Below are 22,726 nucleotides of genomic sequence, written 5' to 3' on the forward strand. Positions count from 1 at the left end.
TATTGGTGCTAGAACACAGCGTAGAGAAACATGTGACAATTTATTCTGACAGCGCTCACGTCACATCAACAGTACATTCAGGATTGGAACGATGGCTGAGGAGGGGGTTCAGAAGGGCGGATGGGCCCCAGTACAGCATGCACTCTTGCTAGGAAAACTGATCGATGTGATTGCATACCCAAGGGAGCTAGCATTGGTGAAGTGCCAGGCCCATACAAAAGGAGAGGACGCAATCTCAAAGGGAAATGAGGCCGCGGACTAGGAGTCAAAATGTGCAGCATATTTTGCATACCTGTGGGAACAGAAAGAAAGACCCAACACCCCGGGAGGAGTAAGGAATATGGTACCGAGAAAAGGTTACAGCAATATGCCAGAAAAACAGATTATGGAATTGTAGGAAGCTGCACCATAAGAGGAGAGGGAGCTCTGGGTGAAGAGAGGGTGCTTCATGTCTCTGACGGACGCCCTGTGGTGGCAGAACAACACAGGGAAGGTAGTCATGCCACCAGCCCTATTGAAAACAGCACTGGCACAAATGCACTATTCAACACACACAGGGAAAGAGGCCATTGCTGCACGGATTGGAGAATCGTCATTCCGTCCAAATTTGAATGATGCGTAGCCAATTTCATCAGTAGCTGTTTGACGTGCCAGCAGTTCACAACTGGTCACAACTTGAGAGTTGTGAGAGGAGCCATACCAAGACCCGAAGGCCCATTTCTGCATCTCCATGTGGACTATGTGGACATGGTCCAAGTCTGTCAAGGATACGGCTGCATGATGGTGGTTGTTTGCCCGTTCTCGAGGTGAATAGAGGCTGAGCCCAGTTCACATGCTCACGCTCTCAGAGCGGCCAAATTCCTTGTCTGGGAAGAATTACCACGTTGGGTCGTCTATGGGTTTCTACGGTCTGACAATGGTCCTCACTTTGCCAATTAAATGTTTCAGCACATCACAACCCTACTAGGAATACAAAACAAATATGCTTGTGACTACCACCCGCAAGCAAATGGGGTGTGTTGCCAAAACTCAGCAGAGCACCAAAAAGAACTGGCTACACTGCCTACCATTGGCAATGTTTGAGTTGCACAACAAACCAGAGTCCAACCACCATTTAATGCCCCACAAGATGGGGACTGGACGGTGCATACATCTCCCACTACAGAATTGAAGGACTGTGAGAGTAGTGCAGACGTGCTAGGGCAAGAGATGTTTGAGTACATACATTCCTTAGTTTCTAGCGCTTCTTTTATCTCTTGCCAGATACAGCGGACACGGGCCAGGCCTGAAGACAACGAAGCCAAAGATTCTGATGACCAAGAGCAGAACTTTGGATACCCACATTCAGTAAAGGTGGGGGACCTGGTCCTCCTGAAGAATTTCTTGTGTAGTTGAAACTTACCCAGATTCTCTGGCCCTCGTGTGGTCAACGCAGTTACAGACAGAGCTGTGCAGCTCAAGGGGAAAAAATGTTTGGAATCACCTCCAGGACATCAAGCTTTATAAAACAGAGGCTGCGCACGGAAACAGAGTAACAGTAATCGACAGGGTCAACGTTGAGGATCTTGATGAACTGGAAGCACGTGCAGATCTCACACAATTGGGAAAACCTGGCCATCCTATGGTCCGACGATCCCAATCAGCTGAAGTAGCGACTGGTATGCTTGTGAATATCGATAGCTGTAACACACTGTGATTGCTTTCCCTTCTTTTCCGCACACGCAAGTTGTTAATCTGCAACTGGAGTACTCTTGCACACCGACAGCTGAAACACTGTTTGTTTTCTTCGCACTTGCAGGTTGTGGGAGCAACAACTGGAATATTTGTGCACATGACAGCTGACACACTGTTTTGTTCTCTCTCTCTTTTCTTTCGCACATGCATGTAGTTGCAAATGTTGTTAGAACTGTGTAGGGAATTCCCCTGATTTTACCTCCCACTGACCACCCAGCAGCATTTTCCAACCAATTTGTACATTACATAAGGAGGCCCAGAAGATTCAGATCCGGATCCCCTGAAGTATATTTCCTCGTATTCATAGAGTACCTAGCCCAAGCATAACCACAACTTGAACAAAGTGCCTACTCCGTTATGCCCACACTCAGAGATCCCTTAATAAGGAAGGCCTGGGACGAGGTCTTTGCATTCGCCATTAGCGACTATTTAGTTTGCTGAGTTTGAGGGTACTGACAGCTAATAGCACAATAACACCTTTCTTGCGATTTTCAGGCGGGCAACTTTATCTCATCAGCTGCACGGACTAAGCAGCGTAGGTGGGCATGTCGGAGAAAATAAACTGATGTGTTTATTGATTCCCACTGGAGTGTTGGGCATTATATTATGGCAGCTCTTTTTTGCAATGCATGGTACTGCTGTACCCCCTACTAACATTCCCCCTACCCAAGCAGGAGGAACTACCATGTCAGTTGGAAGGGGAGGCGATGCTGACAAGGTAAGGAGAGGTAAGCGCAGTGTTGATGTAGACTTGAAGGGAGTTGACATCCATCTCACTGACACAGCACGAGTTACAAACAACATGTGATACAGACACATGTCCAAAGTTGGTAGGGACACCACTGGGGAGAGCTGTTAAGTCTGCTCCTTAATCCCCTAAGCCATGAGTGCTTCTAGAACGTTTATTGCAACTGAAATACCTGCAGGAAAAGCACAGTGCTTGATGTACTTCGCAATGTTCCAGGCACAAGGCCGATTCCAAGGGAAGACAGCAACCTTATAATGGATGTCCAAGGCAACATTCCCATATGCAGACAGTTACCTCAAGACCCTAGACATGATGAATAACTACTGACAGCTCTATGAAGGATTGCAGTACATAACCGATGATACATAACCGATGACCCAGAAAAGGGCGAGACCAAGACTACCACACTGAAGGAATTGCCGTACCCCTGGATGAGAGTAAAGGAAGTGGGAGGAGAGCCAGGCTGCTGGGAGAGATCACAGATATTGTTCTATGGACGCGTATACACTAACGATGGCTGGGAAGATGGAGTGGTGTGAAACAAGGCACTGACCTTAGCTAATTCACCAGTGAACAAGGTGCAAGACGAAAATGACAAGTGTCTGAAGGAATGGAACAGGAGCGCAAAGTTGGTGACATGGGTAGAAAACAAAGCTGGACCAATGCCAATAATTCCTCTGAAGATGCCAGCCTTGTGCTACCAGCACAATGGCGATGAAGAGGTTGGTGAAAACGTGGGATGCAAGGTGGTTGAGACTATCCCGGCGATGGGAGCAGGAACAGCAGTGCTGATGGATCACTATTGGGCATGCACTCTAAAGCCTATGAGAAACTGCCACCGAATTAGGGAGGGGTATGTTCCCTAGTGCACATCAACATTAGTGGTACCCAAGAAATATGTGAATGTCGATGACTTCCCGAAGATGGAAAACAATAAAAGGAAGAAAGGGTCATTAGAGGGAACTCCACCGTCCAAGTAGAAAAGACTGACGAGCAAAGAGGGCTGAGCTGAGTAAAGAGAGGGGGGAATTACTTCTCAGGCAATTCGGAAACAGCGTTGGACAAAGTACCAGCAGAGCACAGACCGTTCAGCAGAACACAGATGTTCTACACATCGCTGATACCAGGACTACAGACCTACGCAAATGCCAAATGGTTTCAAATAACTCATTGGGAGTTGATGGTAACCAAAACTCGACAGTGAATGGATTCAATGCCATAACAGAAGAACTCAGAGAATTAAGGTTGGTGGCACTCCAGAACAGGTATGTTCTGGACCTCCTCACAACAATGGAAGGAGTGTGCACAAAAATAGGGAGTTCACAAATGCATGCAAAGATGGAGGATGAAGCCTGTGGAATGGGGAAAGACTAGAGCTGACTAGTATATCTATGCTATCATGTCTGTCAGATGGGCTGAAGGTGATGGAGCGCTGGCACTAGGGGCCACCTCCCTGTGTGGGATCAAAATCTGCATTGGAAGGTGCAAGAAGACAGCAGAAGAAGCAATAGGGATGCAAATCCTGATGCACGTGAACATAGGAGGAACGATGAATGACATTATGAGAGAAAGAGACACACTAAGGGAGAGAATAGCAATGTGTGACCTATTTCCAGAAGGGACAAAAGTGCATAATCCCTGCAATCCAAGGGAGTATGAAGGGAAGTGGCTTTGGATCAACCCCGAATGAGTGTGCTTTTACATGTACTGGTCCTTCGATGACCATACAAACTATAATGGATACCTCGGAGGAGTGACAAAAATATGGCGACTAAAGGAAGACGAGTGGTTCTTTTGTGATGTGGATGACAAGTTGACCAGAGGGGGGACTGAAGAGGGAAGGTCGACATCTGCCCCTGCTTCCCCGTCTACCAGACACGTGAACCGGAAGAACAACAAAAAGAACCATGATCGATCGTACCGTTTCGGACCGATTCCCACTGCCCCCATCATAGACAAGTACGTTGAAAGGTATCCACTCAGTCACGAGCAGTGAAAACATGGGCCAAGGTAGGTGAAGAGCCACAAGACACGACTAAGGACACTTCCATTAACAGTCTCAACTAAAAGCACGAAGAAGCTGTGCTACAACGTCGTTAGAGACACCAAGACATAGCTGCATTAGACACAAAGCACACGTGCCATCCACACATTGAAACACACTCACATACCCAAATACACGAAGAACACATGCATATAGCTCTATAAGCTATGGGACAAATAGACATGCCTACTGTCTGCACATTTATTATTTTGTCATTGGCTTGATCGCAGCAACGCGAAAACCGCAAGAAGCAAGAGATCCTGAGCAGGCTTGCAGATGCTTACATGCGAACTAACCTATGGAGCTGCAGGAGCACCTGAGGGACCTGACAGAGCCATGAACAGCTAACCTATGGATACTATAGAATAGCACAATGTAGAAGCCACATTATGGCTTAGGAGAATTACAGAAGGCTACAGCTGTCTCAGTAAAGGCTGAGCTGAGCTGAACTCAGCGTGAACAAGAGAGCAACTGTGTGCGACAGGGCACACCGCCAAGGCCACTGAGAAGCGAGTGACATTCCATTCCCTGATAAATGTGAATAAATCCTCATATTACAGACTAATCACAGCTGCAGAGCTCCAAACACGGTCTCTGGACACGTGACCGGCCGAGCTGATGATGAACCAAAACTAGCTGCTGGGAGAGAAGGACAGTCTCACGAGCCAGATAGAAGTTGCAATAAAGTCGTTACAGGAGAAGCAGAGTGTCATATTATGAGAACGAGCACTCTCGCAGGCATTGGTGGCACACATACACACACGTTACAATGCAGACACATAGGTATTCTTTTTACCTTGAAAAGGTACACTCCGAGCTAAGAACTGACTTGGGTCCCAGGCCTGGGGGCAACAGCTCTAGCCAATCACTGTTCAGGACCTTTGGGATGGGTAGCGATGGGCAAGAACCCATCGCAGACCCTCACACTGCAACATTGTTTAGTATCAGCAATATTGGGATGGGCCAGGCCGGACACCTGACATGGGAGAGCCAGTAAACTAATGCACATAGAGGCTGCTATAGGGAAACTACTACTCACTGCCCAATCCGCACGCTTGATAGGTTTTCTGGAGAAGGGCCCAGGTTGCAATGTCATGATGACGCCATAGCACTACAAAACTGGCCTGCGAGCCAGAGATAACTGAGACGTTCTAGGAGCTTTTCCTTGTTCTGATCCCTCTTTGTTTTGGCTATAATGAACCACAATTGAACTTGCTGTCTGTCTGGGCCTGTGTTCCTTTTGGGAAGGGAAGGTGTTAGGCCTTCCATGAGTTCTGAGTGCGCAAACTCCTAGTAGCCCTCCTGCCTACCTGGGAGTTTTCTCCTAACAGCGTCATGCATATAGTCCAAAGTGGGTGCCACTGATTGGAGGCACCCTACACATGAGCCTGCTCCGTAGGGATGCCATGCGGTAATTGGTTTGCTTTCCTCTGTTGATCTGCAGGCACCTGGGCGGCACGGGAAATGGTTCCAGGGGGAAGGGAGGATAAAATACAGTCATGCTGACCCACACATTCAGGGTGTAATTGATACAGCAGTTCCTGCTCTCAAGGTCTCCACCCTGGGGTTTTGATCCTTAATGCATTCCTCCCAGTACCTTGTTTTACAGTGGATATGTGTTGCTTCTAGGAAGAAATACAGCCACTGATGATTAGATCTTTTGTGGACACATGATTTGTGTTGGGGACTGTGGGTCGCTTGCTTATCAAAGAATGCAAAAGGTGTGGGGGTCGAGTCAGTGGTGTGGGGCTGGCTTCGGCGTGGCTGGGTCGGGGTTAAAAGCCTATAAGCAGTTTACTGGAGATGAATGGACGCAGCGCGGAGCCTGGTGTTGTCTCACGCTTTTGCAAAGCGCATTCCTTTGGAAGATAGTAAATATTTGCAACCCTGGTGTGACAAGGGGGAAGTGAAGTGGACTTCCATTGGAACAGGGCTCTAGCGAAGCCAGGTCATTGTACAAATGTTAGGCCTTGTGAACCAGGAACGCGAACAGCGTGAGCCTGCAGCTTGTCCCTTCTGGGCCTGATACAAAATGGGAGTCGAGGGCTATGTGCCTTCCAGTACCATGCATCTACTTCTAAGCTCTACAGAGCCCCTATATGTTGCCTGATGGCTGGATTACGCCCCTCTTCTACGTTATATCACCTCAAATGGTTTTCGCCTTACTTGGAAACACCTAGAGGTTTGGGATATGCTCATTTCCATCTCAACAACACTTTAAGGGCTTATGGTCATATTTGAAAACAGTTATTGGTCGCACCCTAATTAGATCTAAAGTTCTAATTGTCTTTGACAAATAAATTGCATGTTACAGCAGTGGCTCAGTTTTACCTGAAACGCATACAAACAAGTACTGTGTGGACAAATGGGACTCTCAAAACGAAGTGCTATACCGAATAGAGGAAAATGAGTGTCTCCTTGCTACAATGAATTTACTTAACGTTTAAAAATGATGGGATTCCATCTGTGCAGGAAATATCTGGATTTAAGACGAATTATCAAGTGAATGGTGGTCTGCATTGCTGATGAAGTCCAAGTCCCGAAGCATGTAGAATGACACCAATTATTCTTGATTTTTGATCCCGATTGAATTTGATTTTTCACAAGAGGGCTGTTTAAGCAGATTTGACTTCATGAATTTCTATTTTCAGAACAGCTGTTAATGAACCTTTTTGTTTGGTTAAAATCATTCTGTTTAATGTTTTTGGCCTACATATAGTTGAACTATACAATTGTAATTGATTTGTTGATCGATTTATATGTGAATTTCTTTTGTTAGATTATGTGAAACAAATGTATTGAATCATTAAAAAATATGTATATTATGACTTATTTTTAAAAGAATTTTTGTGTATACATTGTTTATGTATAATTGATTGTGTGAATTTTAGGTATGGAATTTTTTTAAGTTATTTCTATAAATGTGCAATTCGGGGGTTTCCATATGAGTGCAACGACTTCTTACATGTTTCTCTGTTAGGTTTTTTTGTTTTCTCTTATGGTCAGTCTGCACGGTGAAGGGAGTGCCAAAGAGGTAGCGTCTCAACTTCCGAAGGGCCCACACGATTAAAAGAAAATCTCCACATTCGCCCACCTGAGCTCTCTGACCTTAAGTTGGCGACTAATAAAGCATATCGGATGTTCACTGTTTTTTTCATCTAACTGTGAAAGGATAGCACCTATCTCAGCGTCAGGGACATCCGGCTGCACTAGAAAAGGTGTCTGGTAATCAGGTGCCCTGACAACAGGGGCTTGACAAAGGGAATCCTTCAGGCTTTGTCATGCCTTCTTACACTCCTTAGTACAAGAAGCATTCTTAGGTTTCTTAGGAGTAGTGAGGGCAGTCAGGTCGGTAGCTATGATTCCATAGTCTGCCCTAACGTTTCTGTAATACCTAGTGAGGCCTAGACAAGCTGTCACCTGGGTTTGGGTTGTGGGCGTTGCCCAGTCTTTTACAGCTTGTACTTTGCTGGGAAGAGGATGAATCCTGCACCCACCAATCCCATGCCCAAGATAGGACACTGAACCCTGAACCTTCTGGCACTTTGTAGCCTTTATGGTCATTTGGGCCTGCTGAACAGCCTGCAACACAGTTTCCAGTGCAAGGAGGCAGGGGGCTATAGAGGTTACAGTTACATCCCTTAAGTGCGCGGTAGGCCCGCAGGGAGTGCAGGGGACACTGATCATGGAGGAGCTTAGTACCCACTGAGACTCTGGGGGGCCAAGCAACCAGTTGGTGCAGCAGGCAGGTAGGTCAGCAGGGGAGAGAGAAGGAGAAAGGTGAGGAGAAAGGGAAGGTCTTGAGCAGCTTCTGGGAACTTCAGGCGGTCCGGCTCAAGTTTGAGAGGGGCAGGGAGGCCATTCCAGAGGGAAGCAGCCACAGAGTAGAGAGATCTACCCCTACTCTCTGCCTGGAGAAGCGTGTGATCCTCAGAGAGTTGGAGGTAGCTGAGCGAATGGTTCGAGAAGGAAGGTATTTTGGAAGAGAGAGTTGGATCTAGTGCAGGCCCAGCCCCAGAAAGCCTTGTGGACGATGCAGACGGTCTAGTACTTGATCCTTGCAGCCACCGGTAGCCAGTGCAGAGATTTCAGGGCTGGAGTGATACAGTCCCTGGCCTTGATGCCAAGAATAAGTCTTGCAGTCCTGTTCTGGATTAGTTGCAGGGAGCGAAGAGTAGAGGAAGGCAGATTGAGAAAGAGGCTATTGCAGTAGTCCAGCCTCTGGAGACAGTGATTTTCTGGGGGAAAGTAAGAAAAGGAAGAATATCCCTGAAGGGGTGCAGCTGGTAGTGGGCCTTCTTAGCAAGGTCCGTGATGTGAGGAGAGAAGGAGAGAGTGGAATCGAAGATGACACCAAGGTTTTTTGACTCACAGGAAGGCGAAGGAAGAGGGCCTTAGGAAAGCAGCCAGAGTGAGAGAGGAAAAGCGGGAGCAGGGGTCCCAATGAGAAGGATCGCCGTCTTACTGGCATAAGGCAGAGATCATTGGCGGCGCACCAATCCTGAATCAAGCATCCTTATATGTTGAGGGGGTGCTGGAGGGCAGCGGGCCAGCAATTATAGATTCATGGGCTACAGGACATTTCATTGATTGGGGAGTTGCTTGTGCCTTTGTTTTTCCATATATTCAAAAGGAACAAGCAGAGCAGTGGATGGTTGACAACTGACCTCTGGCCTTATTACTCGTGAGATTGCGACTGTGGGAATGGCTCTTTTGGGAGGTCACTGTAAGGAGATAGCCTTAGGGCCTCATTACAGTTTTGACGGCACAGAAAAATTGCTGGTAAAATTGTTGTTAATTCCGGTACCAGCAATTTTGTCCGGACCGGCAAAACACAAGTTTACCAGTGGGGGCACTGATTTACGTCCAGCCAAGGGCCTCGGGTAAATCAGGCCCCTACCGCCAAGTAAATGCCGGAATTACTGGCACTAGTATTACCAGTTCCAGTAATTCCGGCAATCCCCACCATGGAGTCCTGCTGGACTCCATGGAATGGGTATTTACTGTACCTAGAATATCCTGGCAAAAGACGCTGGTAATGCAAGGGGCAGCTTGCCGGTATCCTTCCGGAATTACCAACGGGATACTGGCAAGCATATAATAAGCCCCTCATTATCTTGGACATGCCGTGGTTGACAATTCATAACCACAGAATAGATTGGGAAAGGAGGGTGGCCGAGCTTGGTTCCAGTTTTTGACCAGAAAATTGACTGGCAGTAGCTTTTGTGGAAACTCTTCTCTCGAGACAATGGAAGTACTAGCCAGTCTGATAGAGGCCAAAGCCATTGAGTTTGCCTGCAGACAAGCTAGAGTAAAAAAAAAACACACTCAATGATGATGCCATGTTCCAGGGCCCACATTTGTGTGTCTTTGTATGATGGGCACCAGCCCATTAACCATACACATTTAGTTTAGCCTGTGAATGTGATTGGAGGGCTTTACATGCTAAGGGTTTGGTATGGAGGGGTGTGTGAATAAGGGAGTCAAAGAGACTTAGAATTTCCTTTCTTCTCTTTGCTGTTGCTAGAGGTTTTTTATTTTTACCACCCGCATCAGGATCCATAGATCTACCCACTGTGTTTTGCATTAAGTGTGCTGCTTTATTACCCTTCTGCTCTGTATTTGGCTGCTTATCCTCTAGGCTCTGCTCCCCTTTCTGCATTTTTCACATTCTCTTTTGTGGTGACTCTGTACTTTGCACACACTCTTCTCAGCAGTCACACTACTTCCTCTGCATCACTCCTTTAAGTTTCCTTCATTCTGCTTCATGTTCATCCCATCTTCCTGTACCTTTTCACCAACCATCTACCATTCGCTTTGCATGATTCTGCATTTAAGAACCCACACAACCTCACAAAATGATTATCCTCTCTTTTCCCAGCGGCCACCCCATGGCTTTCTGGTGAACATGAAGCTCGAAGCTGTGGACAGGCGGACTCCGGCGCTCATCAGAGTAGCCACTGTTGAGGATGTAGAAGATTACAGGATAAAAGTAAGTTTGAATTTTATTTTCCCTTTTTTTACCTTACCCCTTACCGTTTAACATGCAGGTTTATTGTGACTTCTGTTTAGAATCACAATAGAACCTGTTGCCTCGTACATGGTTGCAGATTGTGCCACACTCTTCCATTACATGGTTTAAGCACCCCAAAGAAAACCCCTTTTAAGCAAAATAAGTGAATCAAGCAGAAAATACTGGAAGGAGCCCATTCCGGCAAATTAGGAATCACAATAAAATAAATACAGCATCTCAAAGCAGATGTTTAAAAAATAATAAAGCATATGATATAATGTTGCAGAGAAAGACACGTTTAAAATGTCAAGAAACATGAAGTGAAACCGTTTAAAATGAAGGTTATTTGAAACTGAAAGTACAGTTAAGATGGAAACACCTGATGCTTTGATCTTCCATTGAGCATGGGACAAACTCTTCTAGGGCAGGACAGCATTCACTTTATACCTGTACCACCTGGCCAATGGCATAAGAAGTCGGGTGCAATTTCACTTGAAGTGAAGGTCAAAAGAATATCTCTGTTGCAAGCATGTGGGCTTCAATAGGTCAGAGTGATCCCCCACCTCCCGGCCCGGTGCTGCTGACCATGTCTCTGCAGCAGTCCCTACCATCCTGCCTTCATGGCCCCCATGGGACCACACAATAAACTAGAGTGTGAAGAGTTGCTGGCTCCAAGTCAGCATAAGGAGAATGAAGTGCAGACCAACACCTGGCCTGCATCCAGTGCAGAAGAAAAAGGAGTTATGTGGCACAGCAGCGCACACTCCAGAGCACGTGCTGACAGAACAAAGAAGATAGAACTTCTGCAAAGAAGGAATTCTAGTCTCAATGTTACTGCTAATTCTGGAAATGCAGTGGCTGGCACAAGGCCCATCGAGGAGGGTAGGATAACCCAGAGCAAGAACCAAGTAAGACAGCCCCTGCAATACTATTGATTGAATATGGGCACACTTTATTTTTTTGCTTTTGCAGGCTTTATAGGCAGTCTGCAGCTGCCAGATTAGCTCCCTTTAGTTTAATATTTGCCTGGTGCCTGCCTGGAAGAGCATTCTTTAATTCAAGACCATGGACAAGTTGGTGTTGATTCAAACATTATGCTTGAAATGTTCAGGGGCACAGTGAAGTCGTGCTCACTGCTCCAAACATTAGCAACACACCATCCTGAGGTGAGCTGTTGCATTTCTGACACTTAACATAAATCAGCAGAGCTCCTGAGCCTATTTTCAGCCCCTGTACCTATTTAAACTTGATGGCACAAACAGCGTTTGGGTGCGTTTTTAGTTGTTTACAGACTACCCACTGCCTGGCTAACCTTCTAAGCTCTCGAAGGGGTCTGTTCAGACGTGTCTGCATTGAAGGCTGCTGTCCTGTATAAGCTATTGGCTGGTTAAATGGTCCACATCTTTGCCTCTGCTTCACTTGGGCATGCTATTTCCACTACTGTGTGTTGCTTGCAAGCGCTACATATACCACAGTGTATCGCTTAGCTCAAGCACTAGTGTGGACGTTGTCTCTGTGACTATCCCAATCTCTGCAGAAGTATGTTTAATGGTGTTGAGGCCAAGGAGCAGAAGCCATCATTGGTTAAGGCGACAGTGGATCTGAGCGGAGCGCCGATGCCTAGAGGGCTGACTTTCCAAATGAAGATATCCTGGAACTTTGGATTCTCTGGCATCCGCCATGTCTTCTCTTCAGGATAACATGTTGCTGATGAATTCTTCCCTGAATTGGTGAAACAAATAAGTAAAACACCTTTCTTCTTGGACCATTCAGGAAGGGTTGAAGAATTACATAGGTTGCAGTCCCAACGATTTCTGCGACGCCAGAGACAACACCCTGAAGTGTCCTAAATCCAAGACGGTTGTAGACTGGAATTCTATGCTTTTCAACCCCAGGTTGCTTTATGTATCTCTTAAGGAACTGTAACACTACTTGGTGCCCAATTGGTATGTGGAATGTCGGGACTCCAGAGAAGGCAGAGAAAGATGTTTGAATCCACTCAAATCTACTTTGTATTGATCTGTTGTTTGTCTGGTTACCTCAATCCAGTAAATAAGTTAGTTGAAACTGCAACATTATCTAATTTTTCAGTTTCCCTTAGTTCCATTGTGAACTGAGGCCGGGTGTGTGAGGTGAAATGTTTTGTTTGGCCACATGTGTAGACATTCTACTCAGGTCAGTGTAGACCCTAACACAGGGTAGGTATACTTTTCTTTGTAAGGACCATTCACCAATGTTTGAATGCAGAAGTGTTGTGCTACATTTCCTTTTTACTGACTGTAATGCAACCTTTTTGGCATCTAAATTCAAATATATGGTTGGCACATTTCCTAACTGATTAGTTACCCAGGTAGTTTTGCAATTTAGCTTAATATTTTTATTATGTGTTCTTATGCTATTTTTTGCTGCATGCTTGTTGCTGGTGAGTGATTGCCTGTTCAGCCTCTATTATGTGGTGACTTGTGCTTGGTTTGTTCCTAGAGTGGGTACTTCCCTGTGTGCTTGTCAGGTGAGGTACAAGAGGCTGCTGATATCCTCTTTACTGGCAATCAGCTGTGTGAGTGTGTGCCAGTACGTGTCTCGCAGCACGTCAGTATGTACCACTCTCACTGCCTTACTAGTGTCTTCATGCTGTCTTTCCCTTCACTCTTATGGATATGTAAGTGGGGCCAATGGGCTTCTGTTGTTTGAGGGTCAAAGAACCTACTGTAAGTGTTGAGGGGTGTTCCCTCTTCATGAACTGGTCCCAGGTGATGCCATGATTCCCAGGCTCTTAGATGCACAGAGCTCCTGAATTTATTTTCAGCCCGGTCAGCCATCTACATTTGCTGGTGCATGCAATATTTGGCTGCGACTGGTACATGACTACCCAGCAATACTGCTATCTTGCTAAACTTCTAAGTGTTCAAATGGGTCAACTCTGCTGAAAGAGTATTAAACCCAGCAGCTGTTTTCCAGTTTTACATACAGCCATTGTTCTATTCATTTGTGCAAACCTGATCTTGTGCATCGCCTTTGCTGCTGTACATTCTGGATCAGAATATTGACAATATAAACTACCACAAATACAGTAATAAACACCTGAACAACTTAATGAACAGTTTACTATAGTTATCATGTGATGTTTGCAATACTGTAAGATTTTAAAAAATGAAACTTGGTTTAATTGCAGCTTTCCCTATAAGAAGAGAGGGAGAAAAGCAATAACTTTATAATACTTCTCTTAAATTTGCAATCAATCAGAAAAATGTTAGTATTTGATTTCAGGCACACTTTCGAAAAAAGAAAACTATAAAAAGCGTTACAATATTTATCACGCTCAGTATAACAAATTACAACAGCGCGGTTAGACAACGACAAATCATTGCGCTCGTAGAGTTCAGTTTCATTATCAAGATCAGCTCAAAGTATGATGGAAGATGCGGGATGACGCGACTGTGTAATTCAAACGTGGCCACGTCATCACACCAACTTAAATAGCGGCCATATTGGATCTTCTGCAGTTATTATGCCACGAGGAGATCTCTTAAGGGAAACCAAATAACCCTAATAAGAATCAGGTAAGCAAAAGAAACTAATACATTTAAAATTATCAGTACCTCGCAGATTTTCTGACAACAGAATGAGTTTCTGTAACTAAACGGAATATATGTATTTCTATATTGCAGCAATACAACTGAGCAATATAAAAGTGCCGGTAAAGAAGTATTTCAATTTATAGTCAACGAAATACATGAAGTCAATACAAAGCTAACAACATCCTTAATAGTGAGTATTATCATCCTTTAGCTTACCGTAACTATTATTACCAATGTTATGAGCACCTAATAAATTTCAGCAGTTAAACGGCAGACATGTACTTTTGTATATTTTAGAATCAAGATTGACTTATGCAAAGAACAAAATAAAGAGGTGTACCACTTTAGTGTTACAGGCCAATATGACGTGAATAGTGAGACGTAAAAATCCACACCTAATAGTGAGTATCAATGAACCATAGTAAATAATGCATCTTTGTGTCTGAAATCAAAAGCATAATGAGGCAGAGCCAAGTACTAAAACATAAATATTTTATTTGATTTTGTTTCAGGCTAAACAATTTGAATGCATTATAATTATAACCCTCCTGATGAACAATCTTAAACAATAAAGGTGGAGAAACACGTGTCGAGGGATAGAGGGACAACACAGATTGTTTATAATTTCATCATCATTTATTTAAGTAGCAGACAATTTTAAAGGATAATATGGACTGTTTAGAATTTTATTTACAGTGCAATAGACCAGATTGATCTTTACTATGAAAGTTGCAATTACAAAGCAAAAATACAAATAAAATACTACTGAGTTTGGCGCAACAAATCAGATTCCTATCTTTTTTTCGTGTAAATATTAAGGTCACTGGACAGCCTCAGTACCATCAAATCTGACTCTGCAGCCAATAAAAAAAATATAAAAAACTAGACAGGCAATCAGCAATATTGAAAAAACAGGGATTCGCCATCAGCTGTTATAAGGCTGTGTTCACTCATTTTATCAGTCTTTGGTCAATCCTACCTAAACAATGGTTTAAGTTCCAGTAGCCCTCTCCTCTCAACCCTGCACTCTCCCAACCTGCAACCAATTTGGAGGACTAACTCAATGAACTCCAGATAGGAAGTAGGTCTGTTCACTATTGCGGGCAATTATTCCTCAACTCTTCTTGCAATCCCTGTGAAATAAAGATGAACTCTTTTATTCAGCCCAGGTACTTTCTAAAACCAAAGTGTTAAATTGTGTGATGTAGACCAGATACCTATTCCCCGCTCTCCATTCCCATAATTATCCACTATATTATAAGGGGACCTCCCAAATACAAGACAAAGAATAACATGGAATTTAAGCTTTTGATGATACTCCGCATAAAGAGTAGAGCTTTGAACACCGACATGGGTTTCATGTCCAACTATGGTGAACTTTGAAGCCTAGCCCAATAGGCAACATATCACGTGAACAGTGGAATATACCTATCAGTTTCATGTAGGTGCTGGTATTATACTCCCTTGCTAAAATATAGAAGTCAAACACTGTTTTCCCATATGAAAATCAAAGAAACAATGACAGTATTATGCACCAAATAATTGGATTCATGAAAGTTTTCTTTTTAATTGCTAGCTATTTACTATTACTCTTCGTTGATGTCATGTACCCAGGAGTGTGGAAACTATGGGCGAAGTGGAAGATGGGCCGCCGCCATTAAATGTTCCTTCACGCAACTTACGTGGCCTGTCTTGCGGTCTAGTGTTTGATTCCTTGGAATCGGAGCCGCCGGATTTAAAAACTTCCTTCCAGCGGCTCTGGTGCGTTGCAACTGCAGTGTCTTTCCAGACTGTTACCCCAACACTTAGCAACCTTACTTTTATGAAGTATTCTTACTTTGTTCGCTAACACGAACTCTCTCCATTGCACCGCCTCTTCGGTGCTGTATTTTGCTTCTTTTCTCTCTCTCTCTCTCTCTCTCTCTCTCTGTCTCTGTCTCTGTCTCTGTCTCTGTCTCTGTCTCTCTCTCTCTCTCTCTCTCTCTCTCTCTCTCTCTCCTTTTCCGTTAGGCTTTCCTTTCCCCCTGCGTTTTACTTTGATTTCTGCAGCTGTTTCTTACCTCTCCCTCTATGGAGCCCCGTTTTCTTCCTTTTCCGCCTTCGGCATCCTTTCTTATTCCCCTTTGCTGCTTGCCTTCCCAGTGTTCCAGCCTCCTCCTCTGTTCTGGGCATCGTGACTAAGGGCAGTGAAGACTTCCTTGTTTCAACATCCCGAGTCTCGCAACATTGTTTTGGAAGTTCACATCCACTCCCCAAGCAACTAAGAGGACTGGACTACAACTCTCCTTTAGGGTTTTTTGTGCCTTTTTGGCTTTGTCCCCTTCCGGCTATCCAGGAAGGGGGTCTCTGGCACAGCACTTACGACTGTGGCTTCTTTCCGTGGCAAGTCACCGCTTCAAATAAAAATAAAAAACCTGGAAAATAACAACACCTGGCGAAAAGACCTAAAGAATGTCTACTCCATGGAATCATCAGACACAGGTGAGGAGAGTGGGAACAGTGATTCTGGGGAATCAGAAGGTAGTTGTGACAGTTGATGGGGAAACATATCTTCCATTGGACGGTATGTCAGTGCGGAAAACCAGGGAAATAGTGACACGGAATTCCACACAGAATTAGACATGAAGTATGTGTGCATAAAAACAAACAGATGCAATTTGACAGCATGTACTGAGATGACTTCACAATCTGAAAATGGACCGTAATCTTACAAAGAGTGCCTAAATAATGCCCATATATCTAGTAAAGACATTTTATAGATGAAAATCATGTGCAAGTCAGGCTTTAAACACAATTACATCATTATTGCCGGCAGTAAATCTTTGAGGGCTCCCGGCCCTGATGGCATATGCAGCACTGTGATTAAGATGGACACTGAATACTGGGCTATTAAGTTGGACTGGCTCTTCCATTGGATTGGCGAATTCCAGCGTATTCCCTGTTCCTGGAGAGACAGCATTATCGTCCCAATCTGGAAGAAGGCCATTCGCCTTAATCGTTGCCGTTATCGCCTCCTAGCAATACTTGATGCTTTGTCTAAAATCTTTGCTCGTCTCCTGTTGAGCGAACTATGGACATGGGCAGAAGCTTCCAAGCTTATTCCGTTAAATCAGTCGGGCTTCCAGAGGTGTCTTAGCGCCACGATTAATTGCCTTGCCATGCCGACTGTTATCCAACAGGCATGGCTTATTAGACAATGCCAGGTTTATGCTGCGTTCATCCATTACAGTGCTGCCTTTGACTCTGTCAATAGAAACAAGCTGTAGTGGAAGCTGTCTGATTGGAACATTCCTGGGAACAGTCTCGGGAGGACAGCTCAGCGGCAATATGCTCGCCTTGAAAGCAATATGACACAGAGCAACACAGGTTCGATCCCCGAGTCCACGCTTAGAAACCTCAGGTTATTTATAATACGCTTAATACCCAATCATATCATATCATATATCATATCATTCCAACAGGATTACTCTCCATGATTATCGGAACACTAGGGTTAAAGTTAGGTTGGACCAATTGGGCAGGACATCTTCCTGGATTCCCACGGATCGTGGGTTGAAACAGGGGTGTTCTCTAGCGCCTTTCCTGTTTAATTTATAGCTTGCGGACATAGGAGTGACGTTGGATAATCCTACATCAATTGCCCCGAAACTGGGGAATTTCTCCTTTCAGTGGATGGGTTATGCATATGACATCATCCTGCTGGACCTAATTCTGTCCGGCTTACAGGCATCCTGATCTGCTAAAGAGGTTTTCAGATATCCACTTCCTCGTTATTAACATCAATAAAACAAAGGTAATGGTATTCCTTCCTTTTGGATGGAAAAAGACAATTGTTGCTTGGCACCTTGATGGAAATCGACTCAAGGTAGTCAAGGAATATAAATACCTGGGAATATTCTTTGATGAATAGACTAAGTGGCATTCGCCACTTGGACTTTAAGTTAGTGTTCACAGGTAGTTGGGAGCCTTGGGAAAGTAGCCCATACTTTGGGGAATACTTTGGAATTTTGGCACAACTATTTCTGGCCAAGATCCTCCCAGTTATTATGGTTGGGCCGAATGTTGGTTCCTTGGTAACCTTACGGGGGTGGCCAAACTGGAGGCTTCATTGCTTAAGAGATTATTTCGCCTCCCGGCACAGACTCCGGTAAAGGAAGCTTTACTTGAATTAGGTATCGACTCCTGCTTGTCTAAGTTTCAGGTGATTTATCTAACTATCTACTGGAAACTTGTCAATGCTCAGGCTGGCATTCGGAATTGTCTTATCTTAGAGGCAGTTCGGGTCAAGGTAGTGTTTATGCAGGATAGTGTTCTATCATATATTGCTGCTGCTGCTACCAGATTGCTGGCTTTGTCCCTGAGTGTTCTATTGAGCTGGTCCCTTTCCGTGCTTTAAAGCTACTCTGCGAGGCACTGTTTGTTTATTTTTGGTTTTGGTAGGGCGCTACATGCCCGAAGGCCTCAGAGCACGGCAAGAAAGAAAAAGCAGCAAGGCAGAGGAAACGAAAAGATCAGGCCCAGTAAAACAAGATGATTAATCAGCTGAGTTAAAGAGTAAGGTTTTTAATACTTCTCTTGAAGGTTGACAAAGATTGAGATGCTTTGATAGCAACAGGTAACATGTTCCATTCTCAAAGCAGGTTTCGCCAAATCCAAATGGTAGACTAGGACACCCGTTAACCCGCTCAATGGGATTTGGAACCTTGAATCCCATTTTCCTCTTCAATTGTAAGCACGCTTGTTGCTTGTGTCGCGTGATGTACCCGGGTTTCACTGTTTGGCTGCAGTCCGATGTTCATTCCTTGGCGCTCCTGTCTCTTTTCCATGGTAGGTGTATTATTTAAGTTTAGAGTCATTTGTGTCACACAGGCTAGAACCGCCTCCATTAAGGTTGTTTTGTTGTTATTGTCTTGCATAGCCGAGTCGCTCAGCCTATTTTGCCAAGATGCAGATTTTTCAGCTTCATTTTCTAATCGCAATTGAAGCGCTGTGGTTAGATTTTCCATTTTTGATATTTTTTCATTTATTTGTCCTAATAATGCGCTGTTATTACTGATTGTCTCATTTAGGGTTTCATAAAGTTTTACGAAAGGAATTAATGCCAGAGAAGTTGGGGCCAACACGTTGTTGTAAATTTGTATTGCCGCTGCAACCGACAAGTTTGATTTAGTAGTGGTCTCCTTTTCGACATGACTTCTTTGATCTTCATTTCCAAGGGGGTGTGCTCAAATCCGCCCTGTGCCGGTTGTCCTGCAGTTCCCAATGCCGACTGATCCAAGTCGCCAGGCATGGTCTGCACCTTCGGCGTGCAGTCATTTGAGGTTTGCTTCATGGGTAAGTGGTTATCAGAGGGGCCTTGTGCAGGCGTGCTTGTTCAATCAGCTTGCATATTTTTTCGCGGTCCTTGTAACTGTTGTTGAACTGGCTCTATGCTTAAGCTTGGTGAATGGTCATCGGATAGACCAACGCGTACTTGTTCGATCGATTTGCATGGTTTTTTTGCGGCCCTTTTGACGGTAGTTGTACTGGGTCTATGCTTAAACTCAGTCTGTCATTTTGTTTATTTGTTTTAGAAAAGCTCTCTGTCAATTTGTCCTTCATCGTTTCAAAGTGTACTTTCAAACACTCTGTGAGTCTGGCCTCACGACCTGCCAGACCCACCCCCTTGTGCTGTATATTTACTTCTCTTGGTCCATTAATTTGTTTATTATCGCTACCATGCATGGCGAGACTAGCAGTGTTGCTTGTCTGTTCTACTGGTCTTTTCTTCAAAGGTGACGTAGCAAGCTCATGAATTTTCATTGATATATTATTTTCGCTCGTAATTAGCGACAAGTTTCCTGTGAAATGCCTCTCTACGGCCAGGATATTTGCTCCACCTGGCACCAGAGGGAAAGTAAATTTGAACAGATTTGCATCCGCCAGTGTCCGCGGACCTTCCATTTCCAAAAGCTCAATGTCAGTTACATCGAACGGTGATTCGAAGGCTGCCATGCTGATCTCGATCAATTTGGAGCAATCGCTGAGACTTGTGTCAGTGTTTTTGTTTGCACGCCATCTCCGCCCGCACCGGCCCTCCCATGTTCAGCGACCTCCGTCACTACCCCCGGGGCCCCAGCCACGGTGGCAGCAGCCACTATCCTCTTGGGAAAGCTATTTTGAGACCAGGGCTGTTTTGTCACATGCAGACTTCTCGTTGCCACTGAACTAGAGATGGTATGATTACTCTGTGAGCACCTATGTTTGGGTCAAAAAACAGCGATTCCTGATGTCACGACCAATCGTACCCCCCAGGTCACATGTTGATACATTTTCCTCCTCCTGCGAGGGCACTGCGTTTTGATTCGGAGGTCTAGCCCGTGATTGCATAGATTGTTTTAACTTTGAATCAAAGGCCCATTTTCAGCCATAGCTTGCTGCTTACCTGCTCACAGCTGCGGACTGCTGCAGACTGAACTCTGCGCTCGAACTCCGCACGCACTCTGTGCGTGCCTGGAGTTTTTAAGAGGGATGGAGCGTGTTGCCTTAAAGGAACAGCAAACAATAGTAATCCACAAATCCAAAAGTTCAAGTAAGACAGCCAACATTAGCTGCAGCTCCTCTCTCTGACACCAACTGCTGCAGACTGAACTCTGCATTACCATTTACCATTTGTACAAAGCCAACTGCTTCCAAAGATGAAAGCAGTGATTTGGCAATGGGGTCGGTTGGGTCATCCATAGGTTAAAGTCAACCATCACAAGTACAGGAGAGTTAATTTTTGTGATACTGTTTAATAGTTCAAGTAGCTTCTTTGAAAAAGAGAACGTGAGCTTGGGGGGCGGGGGGTTTATTCAAGACCAATAAGGTAAGGGAAGTATTCAGGTTTATTTCTATTTTCACTTCTAGACGTTCACAGCTATCAAGGTGATGGTTGGAGGAGGTATAACAGTCAAGATAGTCTTTTACAATAAAAGCAACACCCCCACCCCGTTGGTTAGTACGATCAGCTCAGAATATTTTATATCCCATAGGCAGGGAGTTGCTAATGTGAAAGATTAAAAATATCAAGGCTTACTACCACATAATATAAATACGCCAGTCACGAGATCAAAGTTACAATTGTATTTATTAGCAAATGGTCACTTGGTTCTCAATACCCCACAATGTGTGCAAGCACACACTGTGAGATAAGACTACTGAACATTCCAAAAGAACACATTTATACAAATTCTTCACAGCCTTGGACACATCGTCCAGCCCCTGTTCACATAATACATAACCTAGGGTTTGTGACCTAACTACATAACTAATTCATATTTAAACATCATTGCATAGTTTGCTGTTTTCCATCAAATAATTCACATGTTTTCCAAATACAAGACACAAGGTGATATTCCTCATTTTACTTGCTTATATTTGTCTACCATTTGTTCTTTGAGCTTAAAGTCAGTTCGTTCCAAGGAGAGAAAACAAGGATTCCTGCAGAAGAGCATGTTCAGCTATTCATTATTCTACTTTACTGTTTGAACAGGGAAGGCACTGTTGGGACAGATGGCATCTAAATTACTGATTAGTACAGCTTTTGTTTAGCTTCAAGATTCTTCAGTGCAGGATAAACAATCCACCTTAGCAGCTTCAACTTTCTTATCTAAGTTAACATCATAAAGCAGCACAAAGTTAATATTGCTCTGTTGAAGCTGAAAAAAACACAAGTTCTGAACATGGAACAGAAAGCAGGAGGTGATCAAAATAGTGGACAACTCAAAATGGTGGCGTAGTCATCCTGTTTCATGTTCGTTCAATGCAATATTACAGTGCGATGCGAATGTGCTTAGGCCAATATTTACTATCAGGCAGTATTATAGAAAATACATTTCACAAATGGCTATCTGTGCGTCATTATGTGGCCAAGTTTCAGATAGAGCCAGAATATCTGGTTTATGAGTGCTAATGTGATCGGGTATCTCAAGAGCATGTTTGATCAGTGAGCGAGGATTAAGTAAAGAAATAATTAACTGGTTAGTTTCATGAGTTATCTCTTTAGGTTTAAGATCTGCAGTGTACATCGCATTACAAGTCAGCATCACTTGATTAGTTAATGCTGACCCATTAATGGGGAGAGGAGTTACTCCTAAGACATTTATATTTATACAGGTTATCGCGAGCAGGGTATAGTGGATCTCACCTCCAAAGCAAATAGTGGGCTGTTCATTGAGTACTTACTCATTCCCCCAATTACATCAGACAGTTTGTGGGTAATTCCCTGGTCTGGGATTAACTCAAGTTTAAAACTAATTCAATAAAGACCCTAAAATGTATGGGTGCCTTAAACAACACTCCCAGGTCTCTTCGCTTCTGCTGACTGTGTGGTGATAACCAATCAGAGACAGTCAAACACCTGTTAACAAGCTGCAAATCCTTGAGTGACTTGAGGTCAAAGGCTGCCATTGCAGCCGGGTTGCCTTCTGCAATTCATGAGAAGGCTGTATGGGCACTGATAATGGGAGGGAACGAGTCTTGCATCAGTTTTTTTTAACTATCTTTTGGAGGAAGGATGTGGGTATTTTAGAGGTTTTTAACTTGTATTAGATTATAGATTATTTATGGGTTATGGCGGTATGGGTGCG

At 44.3% G+C, this 22,726-nt stretch overlaps 1 protein-coding gene across 2 annotated transcripts in view; it reads left to right on the plus strand.

Annotated features, from left to right (window-relative positions):
* Positions 1-22,726, plus strand: part of L3MBTL1 (L3MBTL histone methyl-lysine binding protein 1) — a 1,278,801-nt gene that overhangs the window by 823,323 nt on the left and 432,752 nt on the right. For both annotated transcript variants that reach the window (XM_069652331.1, XM_069652332.1), the window contains exon 15: positions 10,408-10,518. In XM_069652331.1, coding sequence (XP_069508432.1) covers positions 10,408-10,518 — 111 coding nt within the window. The remainder of the gene's footprint in view (positions 1-10,407; positions 10,519-22,726) is intronic.

Source organism: Ambystoma mexicanum, chromosome 3p (genome assembly GCF_040938575.1).
Source record: "Ambystoma mexicanum isolate Mex_15411 chromosome 3p, UKY_AmexF1_1, whole genome shotgun sequence".
NCBI lineage: Eukaryota > Metazoa > Chordata > Amphibia > Caudata > Ambystomatidae > Ambystoma > Ambystoma mexicanum.